The sequence below is a fragment of the Perkinsus marinus genome (assembly GCF_000006405.1).
Source record: "Perkinsus marinus ATCC 50983 genomic scaffold scf_1104296944112, whole genome shotgun sequence".
NCBI classification, from domain to species: Eukaryota; Perkinsozoa; order Perkinsida; family Perkinsidae; genus Perkinsus; species Perkinsus marinus.
In genome coordinates, this window is record NW_003211555.1 from 25,942 (window position 1) to 42,169 (window position 16,228).

Consider the following 16,228-nt stretch of genomic DNA (forward strand, 5'->3'; position numbering starts at 1 on the left):
CTCCGGGATGGGTATGGGCTCTCACAGGAGTCATGGTTCTCGCATACCAACTCTTCGACAACTTAGACGGGAAACAGGTGGAGGCTAAAGATTCATTTCCTGCCCTGAAGCCATGATTCATTTCAGGCCCGTCGCCTTGGCCTCTCCAGTGCGCTCGGGCTCGTAGTAGACCATGGTTGTGATGGTATCAACATCGTCATGAGCACCTTCTCAGCTGCTGCTCTATTCCAATTCGGAGCAGGCTTAAGGTACAATACCGTAGATAGTTCGTATCTTTCCGACTGAGTATTTTCAGAACTCTGACTGTACTCTTCATGGCTTCAACTCAGTTCTTCTTCGCAGCTTGGGATGAATACTATCGGGGTGGGTCAGCTTGTCATAAAGTCCACCGTCACATTCAAATCAGGTGAATTCATCCTCCCCTACATCAACGGTCCGAACGAAGGAGTCCTTATTCTCGCCAGTATATACCTCATGAGCTCTCAACTGGACGATCATACCACTTTCTGGCACGTACAGGAGACATTACCTTTCATTGGAGGCCGCTTTGAACGACGTGACGTGGCATTAGCGCTGTAAGGGGATATGCTGAAGAACCTGATATAATCATATTCTAGATGCTCAATTTCTGCTATCCCTGTAATTTTAACGCATGTTTATGGGGTTTTCCGCCACATAACCACAGCTCAACGGAAGCATAAGCAATCGGGTGAGAGAAGTTCTCTACTATGATACAGGTGGATGTGTTCTGTTCTTCAGATTTGATAGCTAACGAGTTGCTCAATGCCTTTTCAACAGCAGCCCCTTACTGTATAGGTGTCATGCTAGCTTGCCTGTGGATGATGACCTCTAACGTTATGTCTGATCACCCACGGCTTGTCATATGGTTCATCGGTCTCCTTTTTTCCCAGATAGTGACCATCATACAGGTAAGCTGGGTTGGTTATGAGTTTGATCAACTCTCTCGGAATCTCTGAGGCATAATGGACATTGATGCTACGAGAGTCGGCTGTGCTTCCTTTAGTATCGTTCACGGGATATGCCTTTAGGTTGCTCATGTCTGTGATGCTCCCCTCGCGCCCTATAGGTGGACCTGCATACTACCCGTCATCATCATATCATGTAGCTTTCCTCACCATCTGGTTAGTCGGAACTCAATTCGTTGTCAGTTAATCGCGCCATCGGGATAGTATTACCCGATACACGGCCTCCAATCGACGAATCACCGTTGCTCGTTTGCTTGTTTATTTTTGCCTTGACGTCATGGACCTCCACAACGGCGTCGGTATTGCGAGACATAGTGAGTAGTCTTCATCTTTGTGAGTAGTCATTGCTCCCTTCAGTCGGAAGCGCTATCCGTACCTGTGTGGAGTGTCCCGTTGAAGGTCCAAGCGGAATGCCGGGCGAGCAACAAAGTTGCTATTGAGTGACTTGTTTTATGATTTTTTAACATGCTTCTCTGTTTAACACTTGCTATCGTGTTTGCAGTTGGGGAGTAACAGCATGGCTCGTGAGTGGCGAGCTGCAAACTAGTCTGAGGCAATCTCAACTCTGTGTTGTCAATCTGGATGACAAGGAGCAAGAAATTCACCATTTGGCGATTAGTCGACTCGAACGGATGGTTCGATAGCATTTCTGCCATGCTGGGACGATGAATGTTTTGAACTGTTGTATAGGAAATTCCTCCATCAGAGGGCCGACAAAAGAGATAATCACTACAGGAACACGGTTAAGTGCTCACTTCACCGAGGTTGAGTATTCGGAGGAGTCGAGCACTTGAATGGGCTGCCGTTGTTACTTGATGATAGGGAATTTTAAGGATAGCTGCTCTAGTGGCTTCACCTCACGAAGCTTATAGTATGGAGTCCCCTGGAAGATCCAATACATTTCATAATTAGACTAATTATAACCATTGAACCATTCATTTGGTACTAATTAAATTAGTACTAAACGAATGGTTAATTTTATCTGAGTTTGTTTACTGATTCAAATTCTTAGTCTTCACCATTCGCACTGGACTTAATTGGGTGAAAAGGTGCGCCATTATCGCTCTCAACCCTCACATCTTTCATCAGATTGTTCTTCAACTTGTATTTGGTTCAACCGAAACTGTTTTGAGTGAGAAAACATCTTATACTACCGCCTGATAAGGTTGAACTTCTACCGTTGAAGATCGTGCCACTGGAGCGAGGTAGCTCCTCACAACTACTGAAGCGATCAGAATAAATGCTCATCCATTTTGCCGCGTTTCATGTCCGTTGCCAATCGAAAACATCTGACCGCAGTCATCCTAATAGTTAATCTCTGCAAATAGTGGATCCACCATGGCTAAGCCTATAGTTCCAGTCGCACAATATGACGATAACTTGCTGACGACAAGCATCGCCGATATCAATGCCGTCCGTCACAGGTCCACTTATGCACATAAGCTGCCGAGTCACCATCTGACACTTTTCGGTTTCGTCTGAGACACTTTCTACAAACACAACACCTGGCTCCAGGATGGCACCAAAGTAGCTCATGACAACTACATGACTATTATCAACTTAGCAGAGACACCCGGCTTGAGTAGTACTCAAAGACCTTCAAAACCATGTCTTGCCGTTCCAAAGGGCTGTCACCGTCAGTGAGAGGCTCGATATAACGTGCCATGTACAGTGACGGAAGATCCACACAGATGAGGCGTGTGAGCTGAGAGGAAACCATTGTGAAATGGACAGTGCAAAACTGATACTACTACCTTCTACTCCATATTATACACACAGCCGAAACAGCGGCGAGGAGGAGTGGAATTAGATACGAATGGACACGGGACCAACCTGAGACAAGATACTTCCCTTCACACTACACTCAATGTTATGCATGGCATGTGCCGATATTGATGGTAGCAGTTCAAGTCGAAACAACAACTGCTATTCTACAAAGCCTAGATCACAATGATAGTAATACAGCTACGACCCTATGACAGCGAGTCATCGTACCAGAGACTATCGAGACATAGCTAGAATCAAATTACTTTCCCAGTAGCTCGGAATTTAGAAAGTATGACTTTGTATCAAAGTCGATATGCCTATCACAACAAACTAGGATGAGTCCAAATCGAGATCTTCTTATCGTATAGGCGTCTATCCGTATAGCGACAGCGAGCTGGAGCCGTACCGTATACCAGGAAACATTACTACTCCCCATATTACTTTCAGCCATGGAGATCCAGCATGCTATAGAGGCTACGACCCTATCTCTCATGCCCCATGCTGATGGGGTGAACTTTGGACGCTTGCTGGGAGCTATCGCGAGATACTCCTCACGCTGCGATCGCGTCATTACTGGCAAGCACACGTAATCAGCCATGAACGATACGAATGTCACGATTAGATACCTAGAAGCATATAAAATTCGACCCATATACAAACGCTATGAAAGGAAAATGCACGACGATCTCGTCACATCGTGTTATCAGAGTGAAAATATACAACGTCACAAATCAGCATTCACAGCAAGTGTCTATTACCACAGGCCAATTAAAAGGAGATGAAGAGCGTTATACGTATAAGCTTGATAGAGATAAGCCCAAGTCGGTAGGAGGTACATAAGACAAGATAACCCCACCATCCAGTGCCGTGTCCAGTACCTATAAAACCACAATGGGATGTACGACTAACGGAGGAGCGTCTAGGTCACAAACTGTGTGGCGCAGGACGTGTTTTATCAATCTCTAAACTCCTTGAAGCGTGATAATCGACGACATTTGAATGTGACAACAATTTCGACGAAATTAATCAGAAAAAACGAAAAAAATCGACGAAAAAATGAAATTTGACATCAAGTTCAATAACACTATAATTGGATGAGAATAGCAATAGATTGCACCCTGTCCTCAAAAGAAAAATTTCCGACTCGGTTTCAACATTTCCTATCACGAGTATACGAGTACCATCACGTGATTCTCATCACTAAGGGAATAGACTTTTCACATTGTATGAGCTTCAGTGTAACTTACGGTCGACTATGACCAACTCGATTAACACCGAGGGTTAGACGGGTTATCCAAGAGGAGACTCGGTGCCGAGACGGCCACTTGTGGCGGTCGGCTCTACGACGGTAAATCCTCTTACGAAAGTTGACGGATGCTGGTAGACGATGGGAGACATCATAAGACATGAGACGAAAGTCAGAACTGTGGGATGAAATTGTGAAGACAGCGAAGACAGATTCCGTCACTAAATTCTTGTAAGACTGTCACTATTCATGCAAAATACATGAACAGCGCGTTAAAAGTAGCGCACGCCGCAGGCCTCACGTAAGCCGGGTACACTAGCCGTTGAAACCTCTAGCCTCCGAGAGCCACTGGGGCACTGTGGAGGAGGACAAGCAAGGTACACTAAGGACACTCAGGATAGTAAGCTTCTGTCGAAGTCTGCGCACGAATAGGACATCAATAGTCTGCTTTCGTGAGCTGGCTCCGTCTCGGTAGCTAGCATGCTCAACAACTCGTAAGTTGGACACGTGAGTCAGAGATAGCTGGTTGGTGTTGACATGAAAGGCTTTCATTGAGAGCTTCGTATTCTCGTGTGGATTCTTTTCTTCTGTGGCAGTGCGGAAGAGTAGTGAAAGTTGAAAAGCTGATATGGATTCAGTACTTTCTCCAAGTTTGTAGTACTTGGCACTCTGGTAAACGAGTCCAATCAATATTATCAGCCTCGCTGTACCCGAACAGTCGAGCGCACTGCTTACACGGGAAAGGGACTAGGATCGAATCCCAAGTCCTCCACTGTTGCGGAAAGCTATTTGAATGTCTTTGTGATCTTCGGAGAGATCCATGTACCCGATCTTGTATATTGATTATGCCTTGTGCATTAGATCACTATTCTTGATCTCAGGTTCGTTCATTAAGACACTCTCAACTCGTGAGCAAAGTATAATACAAGCGACGCATCAGCTGTGTGCACAAAGCTTTCAAATAGTGCCCGTAACCAGGGAGTGAAATTCCTAACCAAATGCATTCATGATGACCATGCGAGTCTCTACTCTTCACCTGGGCTTGCTCAGACTGTCCTCGACTCCACTCGGTGAAAGCGTGGATGTCGAGATCAGCTTCATCAGACTTCGCGAACGCATCCTCCACGATGCGAAGAGATACAGCCTGAGATAGCTCTCTGGACGTCCGTCCCATGCAGCGTGACCACTTACTTTGGCCACGTTCCAATCCTTGGATTTGGCATATGCCAGAGTCCCCACGACCTGACGCACAATAGAGTAGCACTGAGATTCTCAGTCTGAGAATGACAGCTTACCTCAGCAAGCTCTTCCTTCGATACTCCATTGTCTCCATTTGCATCACAGATCGAAAATGTGAACTCAGACCTAATAATGAGAAGCTGCTCATGCGCGGTTGTCTTCAGCATACCGTTCAGCATCAGTAACGCCTTCAGCGTGCAACAAGAGATAGGCACCTGGGAGAGCGAATTATATGATAATTTGCTGAGCATGTCATTCCGCTTACAAAGCTCGTTATAGGATATCTTGCCGTCCTTAGGAAAATTATCAAAAAGTCCGAAAATCGCATCCATGATTTCCGCGGGGGTAGAGGGGCTGAGGCGCTGCAGCTCTTCTCGAGTTACACCTGTTGGCTACCATTAAAATTACCGAACCGAGCAAAAGTCTACCATCACTATCCTTAGGGAGCTTGTCGAATGCAGTGGCCAAGCCAGCGAGCCCAGGGGATATATGTAGCGTTTGGCGAACTTCAAGGACTCCAGAAATAGGAGGAGCAGGAGTCCTGAAGAAATGAATCTCAAAACTAAATAACGGCGATCAGGAATGTACATGGTCGTACCGGTATATCGCAAAGCTCCTGGGACGCCCTACTCGACGGCAAAGGGTAGTGTTCAGAAGACGGCTGATAATCATGTCACCAGAACTACTCTGATAATGAGCATCCACATATGAGTAACAACATAACAACGTTAAGGAATGTGAAAATCAGCGATATTAAGGCTCGCTAGATGTAGCCGAGCCTTTTAGCGATCAAACAGAGTAATATTATAATGGAGATAGCTAAAGTAATCAACTTATGTTCTTCTGTGTACGAGCTGAGGACAGTCTTCCGCAATATGAACCAAAACACTATGATGACTACGAGGACACCTTGATACGATTCATTCACTATGGACCGACGGGTAGGAGGCGACCGTGGGGATGATCGTCTTGGGGCATCGGCTTTGCTGCTGCGCATCGTGAAACAAACTACTGGTAGAATCATCTCCTGGACTTCGGTAAGCACAACAACAGCAGTGAGTATAGAAGCATCCGAACTTGATGTGTTAAGGAAACGCATGGGCATAGTCAGCATGAACGGTGAACCCATAGCATGACCATGATAGTTAACTATGCATGAACAAGTGTTATACCCGATAGATCTTCAACAAACACAGCTGCCCTTCTACATCGACGGCAGGATACATGCAGACATGAGTCAATGTCATTGACAGGCAATCACACCTGAGATGATATGCGACACAGAACGTCATTGAGTGAGACGATGAGCTCAGCGCAATGCTTATGTCCCAGATAAAGAGAGGCTAAAGTTATAATTCCGTGAAGATATCAAAGCACATGTCTGGCATTAATAGCAACATCACAGACTGTTTCGGAAGACACTCTGAGATGAGGGTTTTTTTCACCACCAACAGCGTTGTGATGGAGAAACTCCCAAGAAAAGAAAAACGAAAAACGTAACCTAAAAAGTAACGACTCATAACATGTACATTTCAAATTCATGAATCAGTCCGACAACGCTGGAGTCAAAATTATGAAAACGTGCACACCGAGTGAATACGTAGTCACTACAAACACGTAGTAATCGCAGCGCATACGTAGTACGTATGCACGAGCATACCTGTATGATAGTCACCCGAGTTCTGAGATCGAAGATGCTGTATTCCAATAAACTATGAATATTGGACCGTCGATGGTAAGTTGTTCACCCCAATCTGGTTAGGATCCAATCAGGTTGGTGTCAACAACTTAATCGCTCGATCATTAACTCGACAAGTTTTCATTTGATAATCTTTGTTATCTGCACAACGGGTGGAACATGAGAGAGAACAACCGTGTTGGTAGGAAGAGGTTCCCATAGAAGTGCTTGCTTCTACCACTGCAGGAGGCGTCTGATACTTCTACGCAGTTTGCTTTTATTCCTCTTTGTTGCCAGCGGGGATTGGCAAAGCGATCGGATAAACACAGAATTAGGACTCGTCAGGTCTGGCGTCGGCATCTCATTAATGATAGAGAGTCCCTTATACACCCAGCGTAACACGTGCAATACATCCTGTATAGTTCTATTGTCATCTTCTTCGAGAGCGAACTCCAAGGAGTTCACCGACTTCAACAAGGAAAAACCTTCCCAGTGAGCTGGAATTGCCCTGATTTTGCAAAGAGGAAAAATTTAGGCAGGCGCATGGACGATGATCTTTATTACGCATCATCCTCAAATTCCTCAAATTTGCCCGTCCCGGGACAGGAGAGAGTCTTGATCCTCAAACGTCCATGCTTGATAATGAAAGCCGCATAGTAGCCGTCGTGCGCGACCTTGAAGACATCCATCTTCTCACGACCCAAGACCTGAGATCACACCGGAGCTACCATAGAGCCGGGCAAAACTTGGAAAAAAAACAATGCTTCTGTCCATTTGCTCAAACGCTTGATCATCCACCCAGGATGCAGTTGCGAAGACCTCATTCAAGAACGTATGATCTTCACGGAAGAGCTCACGGACTTCCGAGGTGACAAAGGAGAGAATGAGTCTTGATTGATGAAATGAACCAAGACCCACAAGTCCTGACTATCTCCCCCAGCTACCGTTAAAGACCCATGAGGTCCTCGATAACGTGGCCAGTATGGCGCATTCGGAGAGGTTTCCTGATCGCTAATCGTGTTATCCTCGGCCTTCCATCGGATACTACCGTGACCACAACCCTAGTTGAGCTAGCTCCGACCTCTTCGTGATGGAATTCTAGTCTCATGAATGGTGTGCCCTACTTTGCAAATCTAGACTCTACTGTGGAGATGAGGAATGACGCTCACCTTCGAAAGATAAACCTCTCGGTTGTTCGCAACAGGATTTTCCATCATCTCGCATAGGGCCTCAACAATGTGTGGGAACAGATATGCACCACCTTCGTGAGACAATTTTGTCATGTTCCCACTGGTGCTTTTAAAGAGCGCTATCAAGGATCCCGTGAACGTAGCTCTGTTTTTGATCTGATAGACTCTACAGGGCTCTATCACATAGAGTCCTCCCTTGCCATGCTCTTCGTGAGAGTTGGTGGATGCCATGAGGAACCACCTGAATATTGTTCAATGAACTAAGGAGCATCATCCCAATGGTCGGAGCATCATGATTCAGGGAGAGGGAACAACAGGTACTCACTCGAGACCATCAGGGAAGATATAACCAATGGGAGACTGAGTAGTGCTGGGGCATCTCAACTCCTCAAGTGTGAGGTATCCATTAGCGACTGGCTCGGAGAATCGTACGAAGTACTCATCCTTTTCGTAGACGTAGGGTAATGCGCCCTGCAAGGAAGTGCAATCTCAATCCAGTGATTCAAATGAGTGATCAAAGTATTCGAACTTAAAAGCTGGAACTGTTTAGACGAGCCTCTTTTTCACGAGCGCTATTGAACAACGGCGGTTCCTGTTCACATAGATTCAACACCGACAAGCGAATGTCTCTATGCTATGGATATTCAGTAACAGCTCTCTCGTCACCCACTGTGAGTTGCAATAGGGACTATGTTATACAAGTTACATCGCAATCGTCGAACGCTCCTTCTGACCGCCACAGATCAGCCGAGCTATCATCCAACTCTTCTGCAGCGAGTAACGGTACCGTGGCCTTCTCAATCTGAGGGAAGGATTTCATCGAACTTCGTCTGCATCAATATCCAAGGGTCATGGACGGCGACTTACGCTCATCATCTTTAGGCAGTTGACACCAGCCATCAGAACAGCGGTGGAGATCACAAACCGATAAGACAACATTAGAAAAGCAAAAAGACTCGTGTAACGACTGACTCGATGCATACATAGTTAAAGGCGCTCCATTTGAGCGACAAGGGAATTCGTTCATACGCTCTGTGCAGTTATTTTGGGCACGGAATTCCTTCGTGCATAGCAGGTTCGTCCGCCCTCAATTCACAAGAGCGTAATAAGCTCTGTGTATCATGCGGGTAAATGACGGAGTTCAATGGGTTGGGCAACGTTCTGATTGAAACTCAATCAGGTTGGTGTCAACATCTCAATCGCTCAATCATTTAACTTGATATTAGGGCGAGCAGAAAGAGACAAACACGACAAGTTTTAATTTGACATTTGCTATCTGCACAACGGGTGGAACATGAGAGAGAACAACCCTGTATACCCTGGACTTATCACCTTAGGTCATTCAGATTTCTCGTCCAGCGTCGGCATACCATAAAAAAAGTAGAGTCCTTTATACACCCAGGGTAACAAATGTAATGCATCTTCCACGGTTCTATTGTCATCTTCTTCGAAGGCGAACTCGAAGGGATTCACAGACTCCAATAGACAAACACCTTCCCAGTGAGCTGGAGTTGCTCTGACTTTGAAGAGGAGGAAATTTAAGGCTTGTATTGGGGTGGCACAGTTGCCCCGCTCGGAGGAATTGATTGAAAAAACTGATTGTACTAAGGCTTGTCTGGAGAAGCATGGGAAACATGCTTAAGAGTTAAAGTGACGAACGACTCGTCCGAAATCGAGTTGTGTCAAGACTACAAGATAATGAAGTGATGGCTAGTCGACTTCGACGAGATGTTCTGAGATTTACTCTGTCAGTCGTTAGCGTTGCTACGCTTCTTTACTTTTCTCTTTTTAACCTACCCACTGCCGCCGGCAGTGGGGGCGGCAGTATGCCGCCCGTAGGCAGGTATCATTGATCTACTCGGTTAGATCTCCTTCTTTCCGGATCTCATCCGTTGCTATTCTTGAGATCTGTAGGTTACACATCATAGCTCAATGACTCGGTTTTGCCGCCAAGTGTGAGTGAGTCGGGTTCTCGACTCAAGGGGCGGGGAAGTCTAAGTGGTGGACTGGAGAGTCGCAACTAACTTGAATTGGTGTGGCATTGCCGTCCCACTCGGAGCAACTGATCGTACTAGTGCTTGTCTTGGGGTGCCATAGTTGCCCCACTCGGACGATGATTAGACTAAAGCTTGTCTTTGAGTGGCAGAGCTGTCCCACTCGGAGTAACTGATCGTACTGGTGCTTGTCTTGGGGTGGCATAGTGGCCCCACTTGGAGTAACTGATCGTACTGGTGCTTGTCTTGGGCTGGCATAGTGGCCCCACTCGGAGTAACTGATTGTACTAGTGCTTGTCTTGGGGTGCCATAGTTACCCCACTCGGACGATGATTAGACTAAGGCTTGTCTGTGAGTGGCAGAGCTGTCCCACTCGGAGTAACTGATCGTACTGGTGCTTGTCTTGGGGTGGCATAGTGGCCCCACTTGGAGTAACTGATCGTACTAGTGCTTGTCTTGGGCTGGCATAGTGGCCCCACTCGGACGATGATTAGACTAAAGTTTGTCTTTGAGTGGCAGAGCTGTCCCACTCGGAGTAACTGATCGTACTGGTGCTTGTCTTGGGGTGGCATAGTGGCCCCACTCGGAGGATTTGATCAGACTAAGGCTCGTTACCAGTGTCAGTCGGAAGTTCGTTCTCCCTCATTCTAGCATAGCGACTATCGTTTATGTTATTTGTTTCGTTCCGCGAGCACACTCATGCATGCACTATTATGTTCATAGTGGCAATGCTGTGACTGACTTGTTCTGAGTTGAAAAAATCTACTTGTGGCGGCTGAAGGATATCTCTGAGTCATGAGTGATAGGTTCGCCCTCTCGATGGAACCGCTTTTGTTGTGTGTGGACCCGCAGCAGTTGACGATTGAACGAGGTGCGGTATGACCTGGAATGGTAGTAAGGGATTGGTGGGAGCCAAAAAGGGTATGAGTGCGGTCCCTTGCTCATAGTGAACTACTTCCCAGAGTTACGACGTGTACTTAGGGAAAGGGTTCACCCCTCTGCCTTGGTATTAAAAATTTGGCACCCGACTAGTGAACGCAAGAACACTTTCATAGCATATCACGAGGCCAGCGAACAACAAATGATAGCGCACGTCTTTTTTTGGTGAGAGGGAGGTGGGAATTCAAACCTCAGCCTGCTCGGTTTCATTAATAACACGATCATCATAATCATCAAGTTCAATATCAATGTCATCGACTGCGGTGGAACCCACTGTGGGCGAGGAAGCACCTTTGGTGATTGGAGGTAGTTGCAAAAGTTGCTTCTCGAGCCACGCTTCTCGTGACTTCTTTGAAACACTTATGCACATCATTTTGCCAACCCTAAAGGAGAGTGTGAGGGCAGTGCTATGCGATGACGGACTTACCAACTGAAGCAGTGGAAGCAGCAACGACACATATAAAGTGTTGCGCAGCAGGATATGACGGCGTTGATCGCGAAGAAGACGATATAAAAAGTAGTGCTGCCTTTCAGTTTCGGCCTGTTATTGACAGTATATGAAAAGATTCACGTACGTTGTAGGCTTACTTGGGGGTCGCGGTATTTACAATCTTGACACTGATCTCCTCGGTAAGGTTCTTTTGAGAGGTGTCCATCAGCGGAACTGTGCTTCTGAGGAGCGACACGTTAGAATACTAAGCATGACAGTGACCCACCTCAGACTGAAGCCTTCGGTTGCTTCAAAGGCTCCAACGCCTAGGTCAACCAGGAGAACATAGTGTAGCAAGATAAGGAGCAAACGTGTGAAGGTCATGCTCGGGTATTTATTGCTTGGCAATAAATTATAATACTGAAAGGATCAGACAGTTGTCACCAGCTGTGCAACACGGAACAAGTCTTGTTGGGGAAACAAGTGTTGAATTAGGGCCATGATAGATGTTAGATAGCTTCCGAATTAGCCGACGGTCGCGCAACCAGAGCAGAGGGGGTTCTAACGTTCATCAGGTGTGGTACTAGAGATATCGTTCGTCAACTCGTAATATCTAGGCTTGTGGGCTCGCTAGTAAGTGTCTCGTCTTGTGAGCAGCATTATAAGGAAGTTTGATAAGCCACTATAATCTTGTCGGAACTTACGACCCGGCGACCGCTTCATGCGCTGTCTCTTCGCTCGCCATTTAAATGTAGAGCTCGCCCGGATTGTGCGCAAAATTTTCCAGTCCTCCTCAAGAGGGTTTCACTCAAGAATCGTTAGAATGGGAGCGTATCTCCTGCTAGCGGCCGTGTCAGTTGTAGCGGCGTGAGCTCATATACTTTTAAATTGAAAAAATTGAGAGAAATTGGTCGAAAATCAGTGCAAATCAATGCTTTTTTGGTTCAGTAAGCCATCATTTTCGAGTCTGTAATCCGGTCGCATTTCAACCTCGACCTCCCATTCACCTCGAGAGAAATCCGCCATGTTGGGATTAGAAGTCCTGTTGGGAGAAGCCTCCCATCGATACTCAGAGGGATTAATATGAATGTAGGTTGTTGTTTGTATTGCTTGGTCCATCCTGAAGTGTCCAATGTCTGCGGTACACGTGGCGGGAAGCGTAGGTATGTTATTGCGACTTGATCGATTGAACAGTACGAGTTTCACGTCTACGTATCATGCGGGTAAATGTAGGGGGCTCAATGGGCTGAGCGACGTCCTGATTGAAATTCAATCAGGTTGTTGTCAACAACTCAATCGCTCAACCATATAACTCTATATTAGGACAAGCAAAAAGAGACACACACAACAAGTTTTCATTTGATAATCTTTGTTATCCTCGCAACGGGTGGAGCATGAGTGAGAACAACCCTGTTGATCACACACATGGGAAGAAGTTCCCCTGGAGAAGTGATTGCTTCTACCACTTCAGCAGGTCTCTGATACTTTTACCCAGTGTTTCTCTCATTCTTCTCTGTTGCTAGCGGGGATTGGTAAAGCGATCAGATGAACACAGAATCGGAACTTATCACCTTAGGCCATTCAGGTTTCTCTTCCAGCGTCGGCATACCATAAAAAGTAGAGTCCTTAATGCACCCAGCGTAACAAACGTAATACATCCTCCATGGTTCTATTGTCATCTTCCTCCAAGGCGAGCTCTAAGGAATTGACAGACTCCAATAAGTAAAAAGCTTCCCAGTGAGCTGGAATTGCTCTGATTTTTGGGAGGAGGAAATTTAAGCAGGCACAAGTAGAATGATTCCTATCACGCATCATCTTCGAATCCCTCAAACTTGCCCTTCCCGGGACAGGATAGGGTCTTGATCCTCAAACGTGCGTGCTTGATAGTGAAAATCGCATAGTAGCCTTCGTGTAAATTCCTAAAGGTTTCCGCCGTGTTATTGTTCCGGCTTGGTCATCGAGCGAATAGTGGTTGAACTTCAACGCTACAAGAGACCGACAGCATCATCATAACAATGCGCGGTATCGAGTAACTGAGGGGCCATCATTGATCTGGACGTGGTCCGCACTACGGCACAGGATAAGGTATTGCGAGGTATCTGTGGTATGCTATGGCATACCGGCCCCCCAGGAGAAACCGGCCTCTCTAGCAGCGGCACTGATTGGTTGCAGCTCATCAAAATTGAAGTTGCTTTGGTCGTTTGGCGAGAATTGTTTTTTGGGTTTGCGAAATTATTTGCATAACGCATATCTTGCGGTGGCAATGCCACCGTGGCATAGTGGCCCCAGGTTTGAACTGATGCATACTATGTGGAGAAATTGGTTGTACTGAGACATATCTTAGGCTGGTATACTTGTCCCACCTCTAGTAATTGGTTTTACTAAGGCATAGGTTGGGGTGGCATAGCTGCCCCGCTCGGAGGACCTGACTGTACTGAGGTTTGTCTTGGTGTGGCATAGTTGCCCCAATCGGAGGAACTGATTGTACTAATGCTTTCCTTGGGGTGGCATAGTTGCCCGACATGGAGGAACTTATTTTACTCATGCTTGTCTTGGGATGGCATAGCTGCCGCACCCGGGCGATTATTAGACTAAGGCTTGTCTTTGGGTGGCATAGCTGCCCCACTCGGAGTAACTTATTGTACTAAGGGTTGTCGTGGGATGGCATAGCTGCCCAACCCGGGCGATTATTAGACTAAGGCTTGTCTTGGGTTGGCATAGTGGCCCCACTCGGAGGATTTGATCGGACTAAGGCTCGTTACCATTGTCAGTCGGAAGTTCGTTCTCCCTCATTCTAGCATAGCGACTATCGTTTATGTTATTTGTTTCGTTCCGCGAGCACACTCATGCATGCACTATTATGTTCATAGTGGCAATGCTGTGACTGACTTGTTCTGAGTTGAAAAAATCTACTTGTGGCGGCTGAAGGATTTCTCTGAGTCATGAGTGATAGGTTCGCCCTTTCGATGGAACCGCTTTTGTTGTGTGTGGACTCGCAGCAGTCGACGATTGAACGAGGTGCGGTATGACCTGGAATGGTAGTAAGGGATTGGTGGGAGCCAAGAAGGGTATGAGTGCGTTCCCTTGCTCATAGTGAACTACTTCCCAGAGTTACGACGTGTACTTAGGGAAAAGGTTCACTCCTCTGCCTTGGTATTCAAAATTTGGCACCCGACTAGTGAACGCAAGAACACTTTCATAGCATATCACGAGGCCAGCGAACAACAAATGATAGCGCACGTCTTTTTTTGGTGAGAGGAAGGTGGGAATTCAAACCTCAGCCTGCTCGGTTTTATTAATAACACGATCATCATAATCATCAAGTTCAATATCGATGTCATCGACTGCGGTGGAGTCCACTGTGGGCGAGGAAGCACCTTTGATGATTGGTGGCAGTTGCAGAAGTTGCTTCTCGAGCCACGCTTCTCGTGACTTCTTTGAAACACTTATGCGTATCATTTTGCCAACCCTGAAGGAGAATGTGAGGGCAGTGCTATACGATGACGGACTTACCAACTGAAGCAGTGGAAGCAGCAACGACACATATAAAGTGTTGCGCAGCAGGATATGACGGCGTTGATCGCGAAGAAGACGATATAAAAAGTAGTGCTGCCTTTCAGTTTCGGCCTGTAATTGACAGTATATGAAAAGATTCACGTACGTTGAAGGCTTACTTGGGGGTCGCGGTATTTTGAATCTCGTCACTGATCTCCTCGGTAAGGTTCCTTTGAGAGGTGTCCATCAGCGGAACTGTGCCTCTGAGGAGCGACGTAAGAATACTAGGGATAACAGTGACCCACCTCAGACTGATGCCTTCGGTTGCTTCAAAGGCTCCAACGCCTAGGTCAACCAGGAGAACATAGTGTAGCAAGATAAGGAGCAAACGTGTGAAGGTCATGCTCGGGTATTTATTGCTTGGCAATAAATTATAATACTGAAAGGATCAGACAGTTGTCACCAGCTGTCCAACACGGAACAAGTCTTGTTGGGGAAACAAGTGTTGAATTAGGGCCATGATAGATGTTAGATAGCCTCCGGATTAGCCGACGGTCGCGCAACCAGAGCAGAGGGGGTTTCTAACGTTCATCAGGTGTGTTACTAGAGATATGGTTCGTCAACTCGTAATGTCTAGGCTTGTGGGCTCGCTAGGAAGTGTCTCGTCTTGTGAGCAGCATTATAAGAAAGTTTGAGTTGGCGTCGCACTGAGTGGAACCAGACCATGCTGGGTGGTGGCCGTTGACATCGCCTACCACAATACAGTTTGCCGCTGGTAGTTCTAGTTGTAGTTGTGGTGGGTTGGGTCCTTGATGGGGTCTGATATAGATGTTAACCACCTTGAGGGGGGAGGGCAGTGTTGGTGAGGACAGTTCGACCCCCAGAGCCGAGTAGCAGTAATTAGTGTCGTGGAGGGGGATGCGGAGGAAGATTTTGTAGTGGAGTGGTCGTCGAATCAGGATGAGTAACCCACTACTCCGGCGTCCGCGATGGTCATCTGGGTCGTCTTGAGGGAGGTACTCCCCCTCCAAGTGCTCTACACCATAGTTGCGAAATGCTAGTGAATGGTGTGGGCCGTGGAAGGTCTCTTGAAGGCAGACCACGTCTGGGGAGGATCGACGCAGTATTGAAGTAGTTCCAGCTTGCTGCCGCATAGTCCATGTATGTTATAGGAGATAACCGTCAGGCATAGCTTTCGACGTGCTGGGCGTAGCGGAGGCGCTGGAGGGGTGATAACGGGGAGTCGGGGCATTCAAAAGTGAGG

The 16,228-nt window shown here is 46.8% G+C and overlaps 3 protein-coding genes across 3 annotated transcripts in view; 2 read left to right on the forward strand and 1 right to left on the reverse strand.

The window, feature by feature from the left end:
- Pmar_PMAR026226 (hypothetical protein) overlaps positions 1-29 on the forward strand; it is a gene marked incomplete at both ends in the record, with an annotated part of 169 nt that extends 140 nt beyond the window's left edge. Inside the window, one exon of the mRNA XM_002780777.1 lies at positions 1-29. Coding sequence (XP_002780823.1) covers positions 1-29 — 29 coding nt within the window.
- Positions 30-32: 3 nt separating this feature from the next.
- Pmar_PMAR026227 (phosphatidyltransferase, putative) lies at positions 33-579 on the forward strand (the record flags this gene model as incomplete). Its single annotated transcript, XM_002780778.1, has 4 exons — positions 33-77; positions 127-248; positions 296-363; positions 407-579. The coding sequence occupies 4 exons, from the start codon at positions 33-35 to the stop codon at positions 577-579; spliced, it is 408 nt and encodes a 135-aa protein (XP_002780824.1).
- Positions 580-4,956: 4,377 nt separating this feature from the next.
- Pmar_PMAR026228 (hypothetical protein) lies at positions 4,957-9,045 on the reverse strand (the record flags this gene model as incomplete). Its single annotated transcript, XM_002780779.1, has 12 exons — positions 4,957-4,989; positions 5,036-5,143; positions 5,191-5,241; positions 5,295-5,364; positions 5,408-5,453; positions 5,504-5,623; positions 5,667-5,779; positions 7,481-7,623; positions 8,086-8,347; positions 8,432-8,577; positions 8,813-8,908; positions 8,974-9,045. The coding sequence occupies 12 exons, from the start codon at positions 9,043-9,045 to the stop codon at positions 4,957-4,959; spliced, it is 1,260 nt and encodes a 419-aa protein (XP_002780825.1).
- Between the last annotated feature and the right edge of the window lie 7,183 nt (positions 9,046-16,228).